The sequence below is a fragment of the Gossypium arboreum genome, chromosome 5 (genome assembly GCF_025698485.1).
Source record: "Gossypium arboreum isolate Shixiya-1 chromosome 5, ASM2569848v2, whole genome shotgun sequence".
NCBI lineage: Eukaryota > Viridiplantae > Streptophyta > Magnoliopsida > Malvales > Malvaceae > Gossypium > Gossypium arboreum.
In genome coordinates, this window is record NC_069074.1 from 23352833 (window position 1) to 23376389 (window position 23557).

Below are 23557 nucleotides of genomic sequence, written 5' to 3' on the forward strand. Positions count from 1 at the left end.
AAACCCATAAGAAATTGAAAAGTTTAGGCTTTCAAAATGAAATGTGGAGACCATTTGTGATAGAGAAACATTAATTACAATTTTTTTTCTTGATTACTAAAATAAAATTTTATTTAATTTTATTTATTAGGATTATAAAATTGGTTAAAATTTTCATGTAAACTTTCTAGATTTAAATTTTCTTTTATGTACTTCTAATTTAATCTCTTTATTTTTAGATTTAAAAATTTAGGTTTAATTATTAACATTGTTAAATTTATTAGTGTGATATTTTGAAATAAAAAATACTCACTTAGTAGCCATGTAACTAAAAATATATAGCATTGTAATAAACCTAAATTTAATAAATAATTTTAACAGTGTTAACAATTGGACTTGAATTTTAGAATCAAAGCATAAAGAGACTGAGTTCCTAAAAATAAAAGTATATGGACTAAATTTTAGATTTGGGAAGAATATAGGGATTGATGGTATATTTTAACCTATAAAATCTATGTTTGTTAATTACTGGTTAATATAATATTCGGTATCTTAGTTTGGCTCCAATGTTTAATTTGATACTTGAGTTTATTTATCCTAATCTGGTATCTAAATTTGTCTTCAAAGTTTAATTTGGTATCTTCAGTTTTGTTTTTCAATTTGATATAGTTATTTTATCCCAATTAAGTAGTTGAGTTTGATTTTAATATTATGATATCTGAGTTTTTTTCTTCCACTTAAGTAATTATATTTTTTATTAGAATACACATATCAAATATTTATTGTGCCACATAATATCATTTAATCGAGATACCAAATAAAATATTAAATCTAAATGAATAAAAATTATAAATTTATATACCTCAGTATTTATTTTGATGGGCATTTTAAATGATTTTTTTATTATTAGTGACGCTTGGTAAAAATAATGATGTATTAAATACAAATCAAAAAAAAATTTTAATGCAAAGGCAAAAAGTCTAAAATACGTGGAAGTATGAAAAGGGCGACTAACTTCTTCCGCAAGGAAGTTCCCATGAAACCCCTCCTTATCTATGTTTTTTTTTTTTTTTTACAAGCATCTTAAATGAGCCCAAATTAAGGACTGTCATTATAAATTGAATCGAGAAAGGAAGAAATTTCCAGCTCCTTTCATGTTGTTTCTCAATTTTCGAAGATATTTTCTTTTTTCCACTCACACCCTATAATACGTCAAGCTCCAACCTTCCTATCAGCAGCACCCAACTCAACCCCCCTTTGCACTCACACCATGGAGCTTAACAGGGATGATCACCTAGACTTTGAAGATTTTCTAGTTCTACCTCACCTTGAAACTCACAAGGAACCTGCCGCTGCTTGTTCTTCTCTTAAAGCTAAACCCTCCATCACTCTTTCTCCAGTCAATGGCAGCTGCCGGGACCTTCCAAGCAATACCTTATGTGTAGATTATATGTTGCAACAGTAATTAGTTTTCCTTCATATATCTATGTTATAATGTGTAGATAGTGTTGGGAAGCATAATTTTATGTTAATTATTTATGTCTATGTAATTCTTTCTTTTACTGATTCTTTTAATTTCTTTTTGGTGCGTAGAAATTATGAGGGTTATGTTATGGAGAGAATGGAGGGGGAGGCTGCGGGGAAGGTTAAAGTTGCATTCAGAACCAGATCTTGTCTTGAGATAATGGATGATGGGTACAAATGGAGAAAATATGGGAAGAAGAAGATTAAGAATAACCCTAACCCAAGGTATTTAATTATGTACAAGTAGCTAGCTAGCTAGCTATGGTACTCTCAGAGTTGCAAACCTTCAAGTTTAAGCATGTATATGAACCTATTAATTCATGATATAGCTACAGTCCTTTATAACCATGGAGTTAGAAAATATTAGTCCTCTCATCTCATTATCATCCAACATCCAATATATGCTTAATTTGCCAGAATGATCATATTTCATAGATATCTCACCTTCCAACTCCTCTGGAAACACAACATATTATTATTCAAAAAAAAAAAAAAAGAGAGATCGCAATATATAAGATGCATATATAAGTGATTAAAGCAACCGATGAAATCAGGCAAGCGAGTAAACATTGATGATCCCCCGGGGGGGGCGGGCGGTTTATTGGCGGTTTACTTGATATTCTAATGAATTTCGTGGCTCTAATTAAGAGGAAATATTAATATACTGTATGGTTTTTCCGGTCTCAGATTTTAGTCGACTGGTATAAATATCACATCCACATGCATGCAATCATAATAGAAGAGTAGTTTATATATATATATATATATTGATGGAGGGGCTGACGATGTATATGTCGAAACGCAGGCACTATTACCGGTGCTCAATGGAAGGATGCAAGGTGAAGAAAAGGGTGGAAAGGGAAAGAGAAGATGAGCAGTTTGTGATAACAACCTACGAGGGGAAGCATAACCATGAAAACCCAGCTGCTGCAACCTCTCTACCTGCGCATCAGAATCTCCTACGCTACCATTAATGCCTTAAAACCTTTATTCTTATGCACTTCACACACCCTTCCAGTATTCTTCATCAACCCTAATAAACTATATATGACTAGAATTAATATTGCTAATCCGTACATGCACTTGTTTAATCCATCACTCTCTCTCATATATATTGCTCTTATCTTCCTCATTAATATCGTCTGATGATGCTCAATTAAGTTGGTGAAAGTGGCAATGGAGGACTCTGGCATGGAGAACATTAATTAGATATGTATGTTTGTCAAATAACTTTTGGTATATATATATGTATATTACATGCCTCTTCTCTCTCCCTCTCTCTCTCTATATATACACACATACATATCTGTCAATGGATCAAGTGAGATTGAGTTTTGGGGATTAAGGTTGATTTTAGTATCATATATCATTCTTGAACTTTGATTTAGAGAGAATATTTTATATACCGTATGAGTTTTACTATTATTGAATAAAATAAAAATAATTAGAAGATTTATAAATAAATACGATAATTTCTTTAAATATAATTAAAATAAATAAATACTAAAATTTTAAATTCTAAATTTTAAATATTAAACCATAATATTAGATATCATAAATTGAAAGCTATTAGTATTCATTTATAATTGTTATAATTAACATTTATTTATGTTTAAATGAAATTATTTATTAGTATTTATTTATAAGCCTTTCATTTTTTTTTGTTTTATTTAATGTTGAGGTGCTATATTATTATTCACTAATGATACATGAAATATACACACCGATGATGCATCAATTATTATTTATTTGATTTATACTATAACTATGATCTCAAATTATCAAATCAATTTTACATATTAGTTTGATTATATATAAAACTTTAAAATTGAATTTTGAATTGCATATATATAAATTTAATTTTATAAGAAAATAAACATTGATTTCATAGAAATAATTAGGTGATGAAAAGTAAGAAAAAATTATCAATGATAATATCAAAGTGAATGAAAAAAATTGTTCAAGTAAAATTTCTATAGCAAACTTGAATTTTAGGGAGAAATAAAAAAAATTAGGGTTAAAATTAAATTGTAATTTCTACGATAGAAAAATGTAATTTCACCATTTTAATAGACTATATCTTTATAATTTTTAAAAGATTAAATCAAATTTTTATATTTTAAGGGACTAAAGTATAATTTTACTTTTATTAATTTAAAATTTTAAAAATTTTAAAGAGATCATATGAAATTTTTTATTTTAGGGAGCCGCCAGCCCCTAATTTCACCATTGATTTGTTCTATATTATACTACAATATATTTAACATAACTATAAAAGAAACATAAAATTTCATTTACATGACATTGTTATATATATTTGGATAACTATTTGATAACATATGTACTTAATTAATTTTAGAAAATTAAAATTAAATAAACGAGAAAAGTGCATAATAATTTATTTGACTCTTTAATTTTAGAGAGAAGTCATTTTAGTTCTTCATTTAATTTTCCGTCTCTTTTAGCTCTTGGACTTGTATTATTTGTCAAATCACCCCAAAATATTTTTTTATGTTTTTGAATTTTAAAGTTTAAAAATTAATTAATTACTTACGTGGCATCCAATAAAATTAACAGACATTAATTTTTTCATCTATTTTGGTGATTTGACAAATAACATGAATTTAAGAGTTAAAAGAAATAAAAATTAAATTGAAGACTAAAATGATTTTTTATAAAATTAGAGGACTAAAAAATATTACGCCCAAATAATAATAATATATATTTACTCTTATATATAAGTTACATTATACATATAGATAATACATTGATATAATCAAAAATTGATTTAGGCTCAACTTTAATGATTGGAGTAATTAATGGACCTCATATTTGTTGGTCAATATCATTTGGTGTGGCTGTCCTTTTTCCTTTTCTTCTTAAATCTTCTCAAATATGAATAATTTAGTTGTGAACATAGATATGTAATTTTAAAATTATATTATAATAAATGAAAATATTACTAAGCCTTGGAATAAAATTGGTGTATGCCCATATATATTAGTTTGCATTCTCATACGATGTATGAATTGATAGTGTATATAATTTAAATTTTAAATTAATTTTAATATGAAAGTGTTTAACGTATGATATTATTATATTATAGTTTACAAAATTATATTTATTATTTTCATATAAAATAAAAGAAATAATTGTAAATTGTAAGAATATTATTTTAATATAAAAATAAAAAGGTTTTTTTATCATTAATAACATTATGTATATAACGTTAATTGTGAAAATTATGCATATTTACTAAAATAATTAAATGTTACACTCTATAGAAAATTTAAAAATTATGGACAATATTATTCATTTATAATTGGGAAATAAATGGGAAAAATTGTATACATATTTTTAGGAAATATATTCATTTTATAATATTTTAATGCATTTAAGGTCTAAATTAAGTTGTCGAAATTAAATTAATTGAATGTACAGTGATATTTTTATTTTAAACAATTATATTTTAAAATATTAAGATTTAATAAAACTCTTTAATATTAAATATTTAATAAATTTTCAATATATTTAAATTTCATAATTACTTTTCATACACTTTTAATTCAAATATTATAACATTTTATATTAATTTTAAAATAATTTTAAAAATTAGATAAAATTTAAAAATAAGATTAAATTTGTGATATATGTGAAATACAGGTAGTATAAATTAAAAGGCAGATGAATTCATTATACAAATTGATTTGGGTAAAAGTGCTTATTATGAAAATATAAATGGTATAAATATTATATTTATTTATTTTTCTCATTTCTTGGGTCCTTTTCAAAAAAAATTTACTTAATAAAATAACTATATATCATCGACCCAAAATTTTTAAATGTTATAATCATCTAAATCGTCATCAATAAAAATTTATAATAACCAAGTTAATCGAATTACACAATACTTGATACATGCAAAAACATTAGCAATTAGAAGTCATAAAATATTAACTAAATTCAATAACATTAATAAATTACATTTGGAACAAATAATTAAATTAGTTTAAGAAAAATATGACATCTTCTTTCTTGACGTTGTGTACCAACGCTATTGTCTACTTTCAATTTAGGATGATTTGTAAAATCTTTTTACGTAAATTACTGTGATCTTGGATTTAAAAAAAAAACTTAAGACAATATAATTTATGTATAATGGTTTAATTGTAATCTTTGACTATATCTCTTAATTTTAAAGCATAATTATTAAAGTTTTATATAAGGTTTATCCATTTTGAAAAAAAAATTGTTTATGGGAAGCTTCTTTTAAATTAATTTTAAGATTTTTAATATATTATTTCTTAGAATTAATTTAAAATCAAGTTTGATTTTGTGAAAATACATTGCAGAGGTAGCGTCTATGGCAGTGATAGGAGTCAGCGACCTTAAAAATGTCATAGCTTTTGTTTGACATCTCTTCTTCTTCTTCTTCTACTGTTAATTAGCCACGATCGATAGTTCGGATCATAGAGTATTCGTAACATATGCTTTGGACGTAAAATCTATCAGGGTAACTCATTGTGACATTTCCACAAGCAGTTGGGTTGCAATATTTGTTTATAATTTTGGCGACAAAAGGTTCTGAGAATTGAAGTAAAACAACAATGGCGGCCATGAGGGCATAGATTGGAAGTTGTGGTTTGGGTTTTGTCCTGGCAAAATCTAGATGGGGAGGATCGGAAGGTAGAGAAAGAGGCAAAAGAAAGTTAACTAGTCATGTCAGCTAATTGGGTTAATTGGGTTTTCACTGTAGCAAGTTAGCTAGTCACGTCAACTAATTAACAAGCCACGCCACATGTCCCGTTAGACCTGTAACGGAAAATGTTAGTGGTTGACTGATTTATCACTTTTCAACAATATTAATGTCTGATTTGTTATTTTTCTAAAGTTTAGTGACTAAGTTGAAAGTTGAGTGATTGTTCTGTTATTGGAACTAAAGTTGAGTGATTGTTGGTGTAATTTATCATTATTTTTATTGTTACATAACTACAAGTGGACATTTTTTTTATTTTAAAATGCCACACAAGTGAATTTAGTAGAAGAAATTTAACAGTGATAACTACCACACTTAAATTTTTAAATTCAGAAAGTAGGGAGACTAAATTCATAAAAATAAAAGTAAGGGACTAAATTTCAAATTTGTAAAATGTATAGAGCATATCTTTCAACATTTTACACTATAATTTGATAAAATAATTAATACGGGAAGCATGGGATTTTAGAGTTTAAAGTTGAGATTTAAGGAAAAAGATTATTTTCGTATGAAGCGTATGGAATGCCGAGTTGCTGACATTCTTTAGTTCAGTTTCCTAAGCAACCAGAAATGGTAAATTTTGAAGCTGAAAATGTTGAAAATCTTTTCTAATATGAAGGTCAAATTGTTCATATAAGCATCATTACATCTGTCTCGGTACAATGCTGGGCTGCAAATAAGTTAAATGAATCCAATACAAGATTAAATCAAACTCAACTTTAGGATTTCATGAAGGCATAAGCTAGCCAAGTCCCAAGGTAACCAACAACTAGGGCATTTTATTGATATTCCCTTTCTTCTGTTTGGGTCCAAATACAATTGAAAAAATTCATAGAATTCCAAGTTGTAATTACTTTTGACGAATTGTATTTCATACAAAGAAATAAAATTTGAGTCCAATGTAATCCCCCTGTCATGTGAAGACCATGCGAACTACATTTAACACATATTTTTCCAGCATTCAGCTCATCAATGGTGGTACACTATTTAAAAAAAGGACTTGAAAGAAAGGAGGTAAATATCTCATGATGGAAGTAACTGAATCCCCCTTTACTTCAAAATCTCACGAGATTCGGAAAATGAGTTTGATGGAATTTTAGGGAATTACCACAACATCTTTCTGGCACTATTATTACATATGCGTGGAAGTGTTCCACAACATCAACCTATTTTATAGGTGAAAAAACTTTTGGTAAGCACAAAGATTTAATAATGATGAGTATCGTATCTGGGCTATGAAATGGCTTCAAGGGTATCTCCATTCACCAACCAAACTTCTTAAAGAAATCCTTCGTTCTCTTCCTCATGCGTGTAAACACGATAACTACACAAGCGAGGAGCCAAGGAGGGAAATCTCCGCCCGAAATCTTTAGTTTCTTCATCCATTCCGGAGTATCCTTTGCTACCAGAGTTATCAGAAGTGTAATAGCTGCTACTCCTACCAAGACCTTGGTTACAGGTTTGATTAATGAATCCTGAAATCAAGAGAATGAAAAGAGGCACGTGTCACAATTTCCAACCATCAGCCAAGATCAATACATTTGAAGCAGTCCAGGCTCCATGGATACACAAATATGCAGGAAACTCAATGTCTATCTGCACTTTGAAGATCTATTTAATTGCTTTAGATGAACAACTGATTGACCCTCTATTAGATAAATTAAATATTGGAACATTGGAGATGCTGAAAGCTAGTTAGAATCAGCAAAATGGATCAAAATCATGTGCATGGAAAGGTTTACACATTCTAGGGGCACACTCGTAAAGGAAATGACAATTTTTTTACTTGATTGTATAGGAAAGCTTTTTCATCCAAATATTCACTCTCTTATCTCTTGACTTTCTTCTTTTAATATATTTCTCCTAAGTAGTCAGCTTCTCATGAAAAGATTATTGTATTTAGATATGAATACAATGATATAAAACATTTCAATGAAATTAATTAGAACAAACAAAAGATATTCAAATATTAATCATTTATATAAAATCATGTCAATAAAAGTACAAGTAAATAAATATATTTACTTACAAATAGTAATGTATTATTTGTATTTATATATTTTTAAGACGTTGTTATAAGACATTATTATAACATGCATCCACGCACTTATGCCTAATTTTCGGATCCATTTAGCTGCTGCTATGAGTCAAAAGATTTAAACAAAGACAAGCTGACACATACAAGTATCTGATACTGGTACCTCAGTCAATGTTTAAGTAGGTTTAGAAAGAGGTGTCAACGAGACACTTGCACTTGCAAGTTAATCAAGTTGAGTCTAGAATAAAAGTCTAATCTGACTAGATCATTGTAGAGTTAACCTCAACCTTTGAGTGAATCCAATTCTGAGTCCAATTTTTTTATTTCAAATTAGTATTGAAAATTTTAGATTCAAACACAACCTCAAGCACAAATAATTGAGCTCCTTTTTTACTAGATAAACAAACCTAATCAAGTGAACTTAGTTTGATCATTATCTCATACTCCTAGTTTTAACAATAAAAATCAATCAAGCTATAGAGCTCAAGCTTGAGCTGAACTTTGAACCTTGAAGTTTGAAGTTTGAATCTAACTCCAGCTTGAACTTCTTATTGCTTGAACTAGATTAGACTTGATTAAACCTCCAAATTTAGGGATGTAATCAAATACTTGATTCGAAATTAGCTAAACAAGTTAAATGACTTTTAAGCCTTATCACCCAAAGGTTTAATCCAAGGATTTGAAAGCCATGACTTGGTTATGCTAATAGTAATTACACAGACAAGCATAATTACATGTACATAATAATAAAAGAAAATCTATTTGGATGAGGCTTGGGTGCGGATCTCAAATGGTTTATCATCCTAATGACCCAGCTTTTCAATAGTTCACTTTTTTAACAAGTTGCTATAAAGCAAATACAGAATAGCACAGAATCATAATGGCTTAAATGACCATATGATCAGAATACAAGCAACACCATTGCTAATAAATACATACATACATATATATATATATTACTTTCTAAATATAACAATTATGACAAAATATAGGATACTCAAACATAACAAGAGAAAATTTATCAAAACACAAAATAACAAGAAAATAACATAAATACAATATAAATAACGAATGTATCAAAATCATCAAACTAATTATCAAAGTTTAAAATTTTATACAAATTGATAATATTTTTGTATCCAAGAAATTAATTTGAACATGAAAAAAATAACCTTAGGAAAACATGAATATGTGAACAAGCCAAAATTTATAAAAATCAAGTTAATATTGTGTAACAATTTATATAAGTTTAAAATATTTTGAATACAAAAAATATCATGAATACATACTAAATAAATAACATTATCATGAATGCGCGACAATTTTTTTCTCCCACTTTCTTTTCTAAAACCTTAAGAAAAAACCCTATCTAATCCCTTCAAACCCTAATACCCAAACTTACTTTACTTGTCTCTAAAAAAATAATCACCAAAAACTGAAATTCGGCATTCTCCTTGGACATCTTATACGGTATAGATTTGGTTATAAATAAGCAAATAGTTTCAAGTGAAAAAACAAAGATTACTTATAAACATAAATTTTGATCCTTAATTATTCAGAAACATGTACTACTTTATACTCGAAGTAACTTCTTTGTTCAACTCAAGATCAACAATATTATGATATAAAAAATCAGATGCAAGTATAAAACCAAAAATAGTTAAAAGTGAGAAATTCGAAATTACCTGTGGCTCGCCGTCAATGTGAACCACCGATCCGTCCTTGTATCCAAGAATAGACCTCCCATTTCTGGGATGAAAGCGGATTGGGACGCCACGACCCGACTGGGGACTGAAAGCGTAAATCGATTTCAAGCCGTATTTGTCTAGTATGTCTCGAACCTCAAGCTGGTTCTGGTCCCATCCACCCAAGCTCGACTTGAACACGTCCATCGGACCCTTGCCTTGTCGATACAATCGGATCTCTACTTCGGGGACTCTCGTCTTCACGGTGCTCGGATTCGGGTTGGGGTTGGCTTCGGATTTAGGCTCATCCCTTGGGTCCTGTAAGAGTGGTTCGATTTCACCGGTTTCTTTAGAATTTTCTGTTTCCATTTTTGTCAGAGGCAGGCCGCTCACTTTACTCGCGGTTGCAATTATTATAGTTTCTTTAAGTTATTTTTTATCGTAAACTAGGAATTAGATTTCGTTTTATTTTTATAATGTTCTTTTCCACTCTTTAATTTTATAAAAAATTATTTTAGTGATTCATTAAATTAATTTTTAAACATAAACTTATTATTTTATAAAAAATTTATCCATTTTACTATTAAAATTAACATATAATAATTAATTTACTCATTAAAATACAATCAAAGATTCTCATAATACTTTTATTATTTCATATAAGTGATTAGTTGCAATGGTAAAATACATTGCACTCCTAAAGAAAAATACAGATTTGAACTTTAAAAATTATATTATTAAGATTGAAGCTACGAACACTGAAACGTGAATGCAAAACACAAAAAAAAATATAAGCAAACATATTGATTATTATATAATTAAATGAATATTTCAATAAAATGATTAAATATTATGTGAAGAAATCTATCAATCATATTTCATTAAATAAAATAAAATATTCAATAAGTGGAATTAAAACATCAATTTAATAAACTATTAAGTTTCTTAATTAAATATTTTATTATGAATTTAGAATATAGTAAACTTATAAATTGATTACTTGAATATAATAAATTAATTAATTTAATTTAATAACTTATATTGATTAATTAAACTTATTAGATTTATAATTTCTATAATTAATCATGTGAAATAAAATAGGTATAAAAATAATAATATATGTACTTGTTATACATCTTTTAGTTTTGTTGATTTAATTTCCATTTTTAAACATATTTCTATTTTTTATTTAATAAAAATTCATGAAATATATTATATGGTAAGCACTGGCTTTGAGGCATGTAGATGGTGATGGCATAATATATGATCATCAATGAGCTGGTTGTTTTGGAGGGTTTTGGTATGATAGTGGCAATGAATAGATGAGAAGAAGGAGATGGAAAAGATTTTGAACTAATTATAGAAAAGTTGTTAAATTCTAATTAAAAGTAATAAAAGAAATTATGTGTTAGTCATTATAAATAATTGGTTAGAAGAAAATGAAAATTTTGATATTGTAATTAATTCGCATAATTATTTTATGTAAAGTAATTAAATTAAGAATTTTTTAAAATGACCCAAATAATAACTGACCATGTATGTAATTACTTTTTTAATAATATAAAATAAAATTCATCAATTTAATAATATAAAGATTAATTTATAAGTCCTTTCACCTTTATCTCATCGGATCTATAGAATGCTACATGGATAGGCTCCGACCAAATTTTATTAATTTTTAAAAAATAATAAACATTAATATAAAAATACATTTTGAAGGTAATGATAATAATCAGCTCTTTAATCCAATCCAAGAGCGCTCTAATTAAATTATCATAAAACTTTTTTGATGTAAACAGAGGTGGTGGTGGTGGTACCCCCTTACCCTGAGAGAGACTCGGATCAAACAAACAAGCCACTCCTTTGTTATGCTTTTCCTCTTTAAAGTTTTTCCTCATCTCTCAAAATTCAAATATTGCTGCTAATATCCATTACAATATCTGCTTTTCTTTTACTTTCCCTGTTTGGATTATACCGTAATAAATTGAGTCGGGCGGGCGAGGAAAAAACATGGAGGCAGCCATGGGACTGATGCGAAGAATGCCGCCTCGTCACTCAGAGACAGCACTTTCTGCTCTTTTAAGCCTTTTGCCTCACAACTCCTCCGATCTCCTCTCTCAAGTTGATCTCCCTCTCCAGGTCATATCCTTTGTGTGTGTTTTTTCATTTTTAATTTCTCCCTGTTTCTCCATTTTTGTAAATTTCGTCCGTTAGTCTTGCTCGAATCGATTATTTCCTTTTTTAAATGGCTTAATAATTTTTCTGGTAAAAGAATGGAGTAAAGTTTAAGATATGAATCGTTTTAGGGTTCTTTTTTTCCGGAGAAATCTGTGTTGAGATCATTATGGAAAATGTACCATGAAAGATCGATAATGGAGTATAAGATTTTAAGCGAAAATGTTTTTGGTGTTGCTTTTTTTTTTTTTAACCAAAAGAAAGTGTCTGGAAACCATAGCAATGATCTGCATTAGAAAATAAAAATTTAATGATCTTCCGTGAGTGCTTACGTTAGTATGAGTTTTATTTAAGATTCAGTTATTTGAAGTATTAAAGTGAACAAACACTTAAATTTTATTTTTTGACAAGTTCTTTGACAAATTGTGTTTTTTTAAATGGAATTATTGATTGTTCTGTACGCATTCATCCATCTATGCTAGTTTGAAGTCATGGCTGTCGCTTTGAACTTTTAAGCAATAAATTTCACCGTTTTGCTTTTGGTTACTTAATTTCTTAAAGCTGTGGAACAAATGTATTTAGCCATTGTTGTCAAATGATACTCTTGTCCCATCTACTGGGAGGAACCGAGCAATTTGACCAAATAATTGGATGAAGATACAATTGAATGGGGATTTAAGTTCTTTTGGACCTTGATTTCACCCTACATTCAAATACGGGATAGAGTATCTTTGTCTTCTTTCTCATTTTTGTCACCAGCTGCATGAACTTAAATTGTTCTCCAAGAGATACTCCTCCTTGATAATTTCATGTTATAAGCTCATTGTATTGGTCTTGTGAATATTAAAGAAAAAATTATTCTCATGATGAATGTTTATTCATCATTCATAAAAATTGCCATGTAATAGATCCCTAACTGTACTTCAATTTTTCTTTCTCTTAATCCATTATTTTGCAATTTGTTTGAGTTTCTTTGTACTAATGTGTGTGTATTTATTATCATTCATAAGAATTGCCATGTTATAGATCCCTAGCTCCATTTTTCCCCTCTTGATCCATTATTTTGTTCAATTTGTGATATGTGTGTGTGTCTGGTTCTGTCTGCATCTGGAACAGTAATTGGTTTGATCTCCTTGCAATTGGTTGTCATGATGTGATGTGAGCTATAAGAGTAAAACACACTATAATGATTGGCTATTTGTGTCTTGAGTTCAACTTTATTAGCAATATTTTTTTCTCACTTTGAGCTCTTCATTTTGTCTTCAAAGCTAGTAGCTTTCTATTTGTACTGTTCCCCAATCAAATAAATTAGTCGCTTTACTAGTTTTTATATCATATATAATCATCTCTTTGCTGAAAATTTTCAATTCCCGTTTTTTAGCAGTTGATTTTGTGGTATCCTCTTGCCAATTTGTTACATACAATCTTATTCACTGACCTATTGGTTTTTTTGCCATGAAAAACTTCTGATATGGCACATGTAACAACAAATGAGTTTTGTTCCATTGATTTAGATGAATAAGTTGATTGGATTTTTTTATTTGACAACAGGTTTTAAGCGATGATGACAGTGGGAAGAGGTTCATTTTATGCGAATACAACAGAGATGCTGATTCATATAGGTAGCTTTACGCTTCTGATTAATATATCTATATATAGGTTATATCCTGAACTTATTTTGCCCTCCCTATTGTAGCCTAAGGCCCCTTAAGCTATTTTTATGTTCTTGCCTGTTTGTATTTTTGTTCTGATTTGACGTCAATGAAAAGGAAGGTCCTTCTCCTCATTTATCTTGCCTAAACAATAATGACTATATTAACAATCTTTTGTAGGTTTTATTTATTTATTTCTCTTAATTCCTATGTTGAAATTGGGTAAAGGATTATAGATGTGGCCACTTCCAGGTCTCCCTCTAATTGTTTATAAAATCTTGCACCTCTAATCCATAGCACTGTATGTTTTTAAATATGTTGGCTTCTCCGGGGGCATTTGCCCTCGAAAATGTTTATGGTGAAACAGTTGTAAAGTTTTAATGGTGGAAGAAGCTTGCACCTACAATCCAGAGCACTGCACATGTTAGCATGATGTTGAATAAACATATAGAATATTGGAATTATGCCACAGTGTTTTCTCTCCTCTGTGTGTGTTTAGACGTATTTGCCTGTTCATTATCTATATATGATTTACTCCAACCTAAATACAAACACTAGCTCCAGAATCAGAGTTTTCCAAAGTCGGTACTGTTTTTTAGATGTTATGAATCATGTCAGCAGCAAATCAGTCTTACATCAAATGCTGCTCCTTCCGTTTCATGTCTTGTATGATGCTTTAAGGCCATCTTTTCAGTTACATTGAGTTCTTTTTCACTTGCAGAATGACAATTTTCAATCATAATTTATGATTTTGTACTGTTTGTAGATCACCTTGGTCAAATAAATACCACCCACGATTGGAAGATGCACCTTATCCATCTTCAAAATTGAGGCAACTGGAAATTGAAGCTAACGATATCTTTACAGTCTATTGTGACCAGTAAGGTTCTTACTTACATTGTGCTTTGTTTACTAATATGCTATTAGTGTGGGTTTGATTGCAATTGATTTCTATCTGCGTTATGATTTTCTTTTTATTGTGGTTGGATATGGGGTTTTAAGGCATAACTCAATCGACTTTTAATGCATTTACTTTATGCAGTATTTGCTTTATTACCATTCATTTATTTATGTTTAACCAATAAAAGAATAGGTATTATGAAGGTGGCATCTCATCTGTCTATATGTGGGAAGATGACAATGAAGGCTTTGTAGCCTGCTTTTTGGTAAAGAAAGGTAAGCAGCTTATTTTTAACCTAAATAAAACTAGTGAGCGTTGTCAGTTCTAATTTGCTGTCATTGGCTATTGGAGAAAGATGGTTCAAAGACTGGGCAAGGGCGGAGAGGTTATTTGGAGGAGGGAACATGGGATGCTATTCATGTTATAGAGGTAAAATCAATGGGTCGATACAATTAGGGTAGAACTTCTATTCTTATCTCAGGCCTTTCTATCCTCCTCTTTCTTTTTGGGGGTTTATTTTGTGTATCTATTTTACCATTTATTCCTCCATGGACAGTAAGTTCGTTACTTTATTCTGCATTCTCTTGCTCATGTTGCACTCTAACCTTTTATTTAGGTTGGACCAGAAGAAGAAACAACTCGATATTGCTTGACTAGTACAGTCATGCTGTCTTTGACTACAGATGACGTGTCATCAGGCACTTTCAGTTTGTCTGGATCTATCAGACGACAGGTAATTGGTGGGACTTTTTTATAACATGAAGGGGTGAAGCTTTCAACCTAGTGAAAAGCAAATAAATTGTTGGAGAACGCAGGTTTATGTTGGTTGATAGTGGTAACGCAGCTTTATGTTGGTTGATAGTGGTTCATAGATATTTAACTATTCTTTTTTACAATCCATTAGTATCCATTCTATTTTGGAAACATTGGAAAGTTGAAACAGGTTTTGGAATTTCTTCATCCCAAGTGCCAATGAATTAATGACCTTGGACTTAGGGGCGATGATTGTTTAGATCTAATAGGAAAAAAGGTGCATAACTAGTATTGATCATCTGAAATCCTGTGTGAGTCCTTCATGGGTCTTCTTTCCTTGTCCTATTTATATGAACGAGACGTTGCATTCCAAACCATAGACTAGTAAGATGGGACAATCAGAATTATGTTTGAAAGGCTAACTTGCCTTATTAATGCAGTTTTTTTTTTAAATTGTTGATTTTACATGTTTTCCCTCTATTTGCTATCTTGATGTATGTGGACTATTTGGATGGGGTAAGGCAAGATTTTTATCATCAGCTTCACAAACAGTAACCTCTACCTGAAAAACCCTTAGAATGAACAAGATCTCTGAAACTATGTTACCACAGAGTCGGATCAAAATAGTTCTAGAGCAAAAAACTTAGCTAATTTGTCTCTGATATTATAATGCTTTTCTGTATAAATTGCAGGCAGAACATTAAGTGCCTCTTGCTATCCATGATAATTGGACTTAAATTTTTGTTTTCACTTGCCCCTAAAAAATCAGATTGAGTCTTACAATATGGTGTCTGGTTCGGTTTTTACTCTTTGACACTGATGTGCTATGAACTGAGCATAAGTTCTTGTTTACTTGAATGTATTTACTTGACAGTTACCTTAACGCTTATTTTCTGTGTATGTTTGTGCACTCATATGTGAAGCTCTGGTCAGGGTCTCAACTCCCTTTTCACCTTTAACCTTTTTTGTCCGTAGATGAACATGAATCTCCCAGTTGCTGATGGTCATCTTTGTAATATGGGAAAGATGATAGAAGAAATGGAGGGCAAGCTCCGGAACTCATTGGATCAGGTATGTCTACTACTTTCTTCGTTTGAATTGCCTTTGCACGTTACCTGATAATTGTTTTCAGTGCCATCATTCATATGTTTACATATTTTGCAGGTACTACTTTCTTCGTTTGAATTGCCTTTGCACGTTACCTGATAATTGTTTTCAGTGCCATCATTCATATGTCTACATATTTTGCAGGTCTACTTTGGAAAGACGAGAGAGATGGTTTGCACTTTACGGCCACCTTCTGAGGTGCTGCCGATGAGATTGCCTGACAGTTAATATGGATTCCATGCCATAAGAAATTGAAGCTTGTGTCATATTTGCATTACTAGATTGACCCGAGTATGCTTTGTGTATGGTATGTGTTGAGAAAATACAAATGACACTGTACGACTGACTTATTTCCAGTCTGCTTTTACAACAATACATGATGTTCTTGATGAGATTTTTGCTTAATAACATTTCAATCTGCAAATATCCAGCGTTATCCTTCAATTTGGGTATTTGCTCAGATGGTGTGAGTGCATGTGCCCTAATTGTATTTGAAGTACAAACTCATCTAGGAGATGATATAAAGAGACCATTCATATGGGGAATGCAATACAAGCAAGATTTTAATTTCACTAATTCATATCCGATAAAAGGCTATGATAACTCTCACAATCTCATAATGACCAGAGTTTTCCACAAGAACGGGGGGCTCAACAAGTGAAGGAAACATTAATAAATAATGTTGTTATGTATCTAAAAGCATGCAACTCAACTAGAAATACGAGAACAAACCAACATACGGCCTTAAACGTTTTTGACTTCATGCTCGGCACCAGATGATGAGGCATCTTTCTTTGGAGCTGGTATTTCTTCCACATTTTCATCTTCAGTGTCACTGTCATCATCTGCAAGGATAAAGCATCGAGATTCATTGAATTAATATAGAGATATCGGAACAAACTACCAAGTCAAGATCCTGACAGCAAATTCGCACACTCTAATCAATACTGGACAGATTACAAAACTTACCATCTTCACCTTCAACCGCACCAAAGCCTTCACCACCACCCATGTTCATCTTCTGTAACAAAAGGGAAATAGAAGCAAATGGTGTTAGTCCAGTTTAGACTTTGATAATTAAATATTAAGTGATAACATTGGCACTCACAGAAAAGTCGAAGTCCCCAAAGTCCATATCAGGTGCGGCTGGCAACAAAAATTCCCCAGTGAGTCAAACTAAAAAAATGAGCCCCTTTCACCATGAAAACAAAGCAGTGAAAAAACCATATGAGAATTGAGGGAATAAGTCTTACGCTTAGTATCCACATCGTCCTCATCTTCATCAACCCATCGATCCCAATCAACTTTCAAAAACACAGGAGGTCTCCCTTCCTGTTTCAGTAATCTGCTCCACCACTTGCTCTCAGCCTTTTTCACAAGGTAACAGATATTTCTATTTCCAACACTAGCCTTGCTTCCCTGCAAGCATATCAGAATGACATATATTAAACTATATAGGCAATATGTATTAAAGGTCAATCCTAAGAATTGAGACTATAGCTGCTGACATACATCAACGTCGACTTTGTCATGTAGATCCAAATCAACTTCATAGGGAATTTTGTCTGCTCCACTTTTGGCAGAGAAGAAGAATTTTCCTTCGGGCTCTAGTTTAAGCTTCACGTCCTGAGCATCAGGAAGCTCAATAGTTATGAAGACATCATCCAATCTCTGGGCCCATTTCACGATGGGATGTCGGCTGCAACATAAAGTATGTCCAAATTAAATAAAGACTACATAGATAACTTACTTCCAACTCGAATATTTACACCACTATCATATAGAAAAACAATGCCCATATTCGTCTGGCATAAACAAGAAAATCTACATTACATATGTTCAATAAAAATTGACGATTTAAGAGACAAGTGGCACAAGGTGTCACAGCTGAAATAAAAGATATGCAAACAAAACAACGGGTAGACGCTAAGATGAGGTCATGATCTAACAGCAAAGAATCCATCCATCATGGCAACATCCAAAATTCCGGAAATCTGGCAGGTCTATACTCACGCTTAAACAATCAAACAGGTTCAAACCTCATAACATACAAGATTATGCGCCCTATATCAATATCTATGAGCAAGTTCCTTCATTGAAATGATAGCATCATCAGACTTTAAAAAGTTTCAAAAGTTAAATAAGGCACTCTTACAAGAATCAGAACAGGTTGGCAACACAGGTGACTGAACATAAATGCCATGAGTCATTTCCTAAAATAAAAATACACTAAAAGTGGAATAAATTTTCAATAAACAACCAAAGCAATCCCAAATATCCCCACTTTTTCAGCAGAAAGAACATAGATATCCAACGCTCCATTGCTCCAAACCCCTAGAGACTCAAAAAAACAAGCAACATCCATCATCAACCTCCTCTAACCTAACACCACAAACAATGGATACGAGAATGAGAGTATTTGATTTACAATTTCAAACCATATCTAACAAATTGGTTTCCCATTATCATAAAGTTCTTGTCATTTAATTGAAAGTTCAAGTATTAAATAGTTTCCTAGTATCATCTTCATATCAACACCTCCCACAAAACTAATATTAATTAAAAAAAAAAGGCTTAATCCCTTCAAAACTTCTCTTTGCAGCAGAATGAAAATAACAGAAACCCAGAGAAGACCCCTAAATATATTTTTTAATTATTAAAAAAAAACCCAGAACAGTTATAGCCTGAAAAGCCCAAAAACAAGGGTAAACAAACAATAGTTGCAATGGAAGTCGATGTTCAATTTTTTTTTTCTTTCATTTCCTCCATAATCTAAGCGACCAAACAACTAAAAGCAAAAGCGTGTAATGGAAAATAAGAAAAAAAAATTTTAAAAAAAAAGAGAGAGAAGGTGAAGAGAAAAATACCTCATGTTTGGGCGATTCACAGCTTACTTTTAATAACTAGCTTGTTTGGTTCCTCAAAGAGTGATAAGCGATGTTGATGCAGCAGGCTGGTAAAGTGCATAGTGAGGTTTGGAATATATTTATAGGCTCTTTGGGTAAAAAAATGAAAAAAGATGTTATGGTAAAATTACCATATAGGCCCTTATACTAGTAGTTAGTTTGTATTTCGCCTAATCTACTTAAAAATAGACAAATTAATCCCTATATGTTATATCAAACATAAAAATTTTATCCCATTGTACTCTTACAAATAGGTTTGGTTGATGGAATAACCGAAAAGTGACATGTGATGTGCTATATATATATATCTTATGTAGACATACGAAACTAGTATTTAATAATGGAAATAGATAGAATTTTTAATAGAATGATTAGTATGCTTATTAATCTAACGAAGATGAATTAATTTGCTTTCTTTTTAATTGATGAGGAAAAATACAATCCAACACTTAGTACAATGATATCTACTATACTTTTACCAAAAGTTATTATTATTATTATTGGGTTTTGCTTTTTATCTTTTATGGCGATTTTTACTAGGTCGAAATGACGATGATAAAATATATGAACTCAAAAATTCCAAGCATGAAAAGTCTGAATCCAGGAAGATTAAATTTGAGTTGTATATAAAGAATTAAAGTAATTAAAATTTATTTAAATATTTTATAAATAAAACGTGAATTGTTATTTCATCTTAATATTCTTTACTAATTAATTAAAAACAAAATTTTATATAAATATCGAGTAAAACTCAATTCAAAAAATAAAAATAAATAAATTTTGAGTTAATCGAATTGAGTTATTTGAAAAATTATTTTGAACTTTACAATTCGAATAACTGATTAATATAAATACCTCTTTAGTCCCTCATTAATTTTAAAATGAATAAATTAGTTTCTCTCTCAATAAAAATTACAAAATAATTCAAAATAATTTTAAAATTTAAAATATTTATAAAAAATCCAAAATTTATATTTTTAAAAATTATAATTTTTAAAAAAATCTAAATAATATATAAAGAAAGGTAAAATTTTAACAATTTTCTAAAAGAACAATTTTGGGATCTAAATGATAAAGTATATTATTTTTTATTATTTTGCTTTAATTTTTTCAAATATATATGATTTCAAATTTATGTGCTCTACTCACTCTATCGTGTAATTAGTTATCTTGTAACAATATTTTAATTTGATATGTTTAAATTTTTAAATTTAACTAGAATGATTTCACTCGATTCAACTCGACTCAAATTTTATTTCACTCGATTCGATTTGAAAAAAATTCAAATCAAGTTAGGATGATAAAATATAACTCGTTAACTCAATTAACTCAAAATTTTTAACTTAATTCGACTCAATTCGATCAAATATTCACCCTAAGAAATATTTTTTCAATTTTTGATATAAATATAATATAATAGGGTCAAGTAAATGTGGTATGTTTATTTTACATATAAAGTAAGTATAAATAAAATTGTAATTCATCAATTTATTAAACTTCAAATTTCAAAAAGTCACCGACAAAACCCACGTAGGGTTTGAGAGAAGTGGTAGAACCTTATTTCGGATGTGTGAATACTAGCCCTTTAATTTTACATTGTAAAAAAAATAAAATTCAAAAGACATAATAACTTATTTGGCCCTCTAAATTTAAAAAAAAAATCATTTTAGCCCTTCATTAATTTTTCACTTATTTTAGCCATTAAACTTACGTTTTCTATCAAATCATTCTAAAATAGATGGAAAAATTAACGTTTGCTGATGTGGTACACACGTGAACTGTCTTGTGGATGACATATCAGTATTTTATTAATTTTTTAAAATTTTAAAAATTAAAAATTTTAAAATTTAAAACCATTAAAATTATTAAAAGGTATAAAAATATATTTATTAAAATTTTTAAATTTTTTAAGTTTAATTAAGTGCTGACATGTCATCCACGAAGCTATAACGTTAGCAAAGTTAACAATGTTAATGTTTCCATAAATTTTGAAGTGATTTGACAAAAAAATAAGTTTAAGAGCTAAAAAGACGGAAATTTAAATAAAGAATTAAAATAATTTTTTTATAAATTAAAAGGTTAAAAAGTGATTAAACTATTTTTAAATTACAATTAAATTTATTACCAAACACCCAAAAATAGATGCAAGATTTAAATTTTAAACTTACTAGGTGGATGAGGAGTTGCTGTCCAATTCAGTAAAACATCTACACTCAAATTAACATAAAAAATATAAAATGTATAAAATAATTGTATTTTATGTAAAATTATCTTTTTATACTTAAATAATTAATCTAAAATTTTATAATTCAAAATTTAATAAACTAATGAGGAGATGTTAAGACATTCACAAAATATAAAAAATAAAATCTCTTGACATATCTGAAGCAACGCTTAAAGTTATTACCAAACATTTGTTTAGTATGAATTCAAAGAGTTTATCTATCACTTTCACTTTGATTTTGTTTCTCTTATTATTTTGATTTACCTAAGATAGAATTTTATAGTGATATTATTTATCTTTTTTGTTTTAAGGTATAGGCTTCAAGTATAAATGTTAGACTTGTAGCAAAAAGTTATACTTAGAAAGAATGTATTGATTACAAAGAATCTGTTTCTCTGGTTGCCATGCTCAAGTCAATCCGTATGTTGTTATCCATTGCAGTGACTCTCAATTACGTGATCTGACAAATTGATGTTAAGATAACGTTTTTGAATAATTTTTTCGAAAAGAGCATCTATATGATGTAACATACCATATATATAGCTAAAGGAAACAAGCATAACTTGCTTAAATCTATATATGAGCTTAAGCAAACATCTCACTCATGGAATCAATGATTTGATCAAGTGATCAAGACTTTTGAGTTTGAGCAAAGCGTAGATGAATCTTGTGTTTATAAACGTTTATGGGATGAATGTGGTATTTCTCGTTCTATATGTCAATGACATTCTACTTGTTGGGAATTATATACGGACATTGTTATCAATTAAATTACGGTTAACCCAATAGTTTAACATGAAGGACTTAGTAAAAACTAATTTTATTCTAGGCATTCGAATCCTAAGAAATAGAAAGAATAAAGTAATATTACTGTCTCAAGCTTCATACATATATAAGATATTGGAGCATTATGTAATGACAGATTTGAAGAAGGGAAATCAACCCTCGGTAGCAGGATTTCATCTTTTTTTAGAGAATTATCCTAAGACAGTGGAAGAAAGAGAGAACATGAGAAAGGTTTTTTATGCTTCGGTAGTATGAAGTCTCATGTATGTTATACATACATCTAGATATCTGTTTTGTAGTGAGGTTGATAAGTCGATATCAGCCAAATCCAAAACCAAGACACTGACAAATTGTTAAGCATATACTCAAGTATTTATGGAGAACGAGAGATTATATGCTTGTGTATTTCGAAGGAGATCTTACTCCTATTAGATATACTAATTTTCACTTTTAAATGTGTCAAGATTCGAGGAAATTGACATCCAACTATATTTTTATTTTAAACAACAGATCCATAATATAAATAAGTGTAAACTGCTAACATCACTTTGGTGCAAATCATAATTTCTAAATACTAATTTCTCCTACAAGTTCAATCAAAGTACGTTTGTTCTCTTTCTAATTGAAAAATAGAATAAAATAAAATATCCTTTTCTTCCCTTTCAAGTTATATTTTCTGTAGAGATATTAGAGGTGAGTGAAAGTTTTAACTCAGCATTTATGTTTTCTGTTTTAATTTTGTTTCGTTAGTTTTATTTATTATTATTATTATTCAAAATTATAGCATGTTTTTTAAACATTTATTATTACATTATTTTAGGAAAATTAACAAAGAAAAATGCATGTCAATGAAAATATAAAGGAGAAAATTTATATAATTACATTTCTTTTTGTCCAAAAGTTGGGCTCGGATAAAAATTTTTACACGAATCGATCCGGTTTCAATTGAAATATTAAAAAGTATTTTAAATTTAAATTTAATTATAAAATATATAACATATTAATTAAGAGTATATTTTAATATATTTTTATTTTTTAATAGTAGAATGAGCTTTTCTTGCATACTTTAAC

The 23557-nt window shown here is 29.4% G+C and overlaps 4 protein-coding genes across 4 annotated transcripts; 2 read left to right on the top strand and 2 right to left on the bottom strand.

Moving 5' to 3' along the window:
• The first annotated feature begins 1128 nt into the window (after positions 1 to 1128).
• On the top strand, positions 1129 to 2765 carry LOC108479108 (WRKY transcription factor 71-like). The gene is made up of 3 exons (XM_017781520.2): positions 1129 to 1440; positions 1573 to 1728; positions 2309 to 2765. The coding sequence occupies exons 1-3, from the start codon at positions 1250 to 1252 to the stop codon at positions 2475 to 2477; spliced, it is 516 nt and encodes a 171-aa protein (XP_017637009.1). The 5' UTR covers positions 1129 to 1249; the 3' UTR covers positions 2478 to 2765.
• A 4322-nt stretch (positions 2766 to 7087) lies between these two features.
• Positions 7088 to 10429, bottom strand: LOC108476933 (uncharacterized). The gene is made up of 2 exons (XM_017779306.2): positions 9983 to 10429; positions 7088 to 7734 (listed from the first exon to the last, which is right to left on the bottom strand). The coding sequence occupies exons 1-2, from the start codon at positions 10349 to 10351 to the stop codon at positions 7522 to 7524; spliced, it is 582 nt and encodes a 193-aa protein (XP_017634795.1). The 5' UTR covers positions 10352 to 10429; the 3' UTR covers positions 7088 to 7521.
• Positions 10430 to 11705: 1276 nt separating this feature from the next.
• LOC108479625 (probable F-actin-capping protein subunit beta) lies at positions 11706 to 16994 on the top strand. The gene is made up of 8 exons (XM_017782339.2): positions 11706 to 12121; positions 13709 to 13779; positions 14576 to 14689; positions 14903 to 14985; positions 15066 to 15139; positions 15327 to 15443; positions 16439 to 16534; positions 16715 to 16994. The coding sequence occupies exons 1-8, from the start codon at positions 11993 to 11995 to the stop codon at positions 16796 to 16798; spliced, it is 768 nt and encodes a 255-aa protein (XP_017637828.1). The 5' UTR covers positions 11706 to 11992; the 3' UTR covers positions 16799 to 16994.
• A 137-nt stretch (positions 16995 to 17131) lies between these two features.
• On the bottom strand, positions 17132 to 19552 carry LOC108479626 (co-chaperone protein p23-1-like). The gene is made up of 6 exons (XM_017782340.2): positions 19438 to 19552; positions 18083 to 18269; positions 17824 to 17989; positions 17679 to 17716; positions 17540 to 17591; positions 17132 to 17415 (listed from the first exon to the last, which is right to left on the bottom strand). Exons 1-6 carry the CDS (start codon positions 19440 to 19442, stop codon positions 17315 to 17317), a joined length of 549 nt encoding a protein of 182 aa, XP_017637829.1. The 5' UTR covers positions 19443 to 19552; the 3' UTR covers positions 17132 to 17314.
• Positions 19553 to 23557: the final 4005 nt, after the last annotated feature.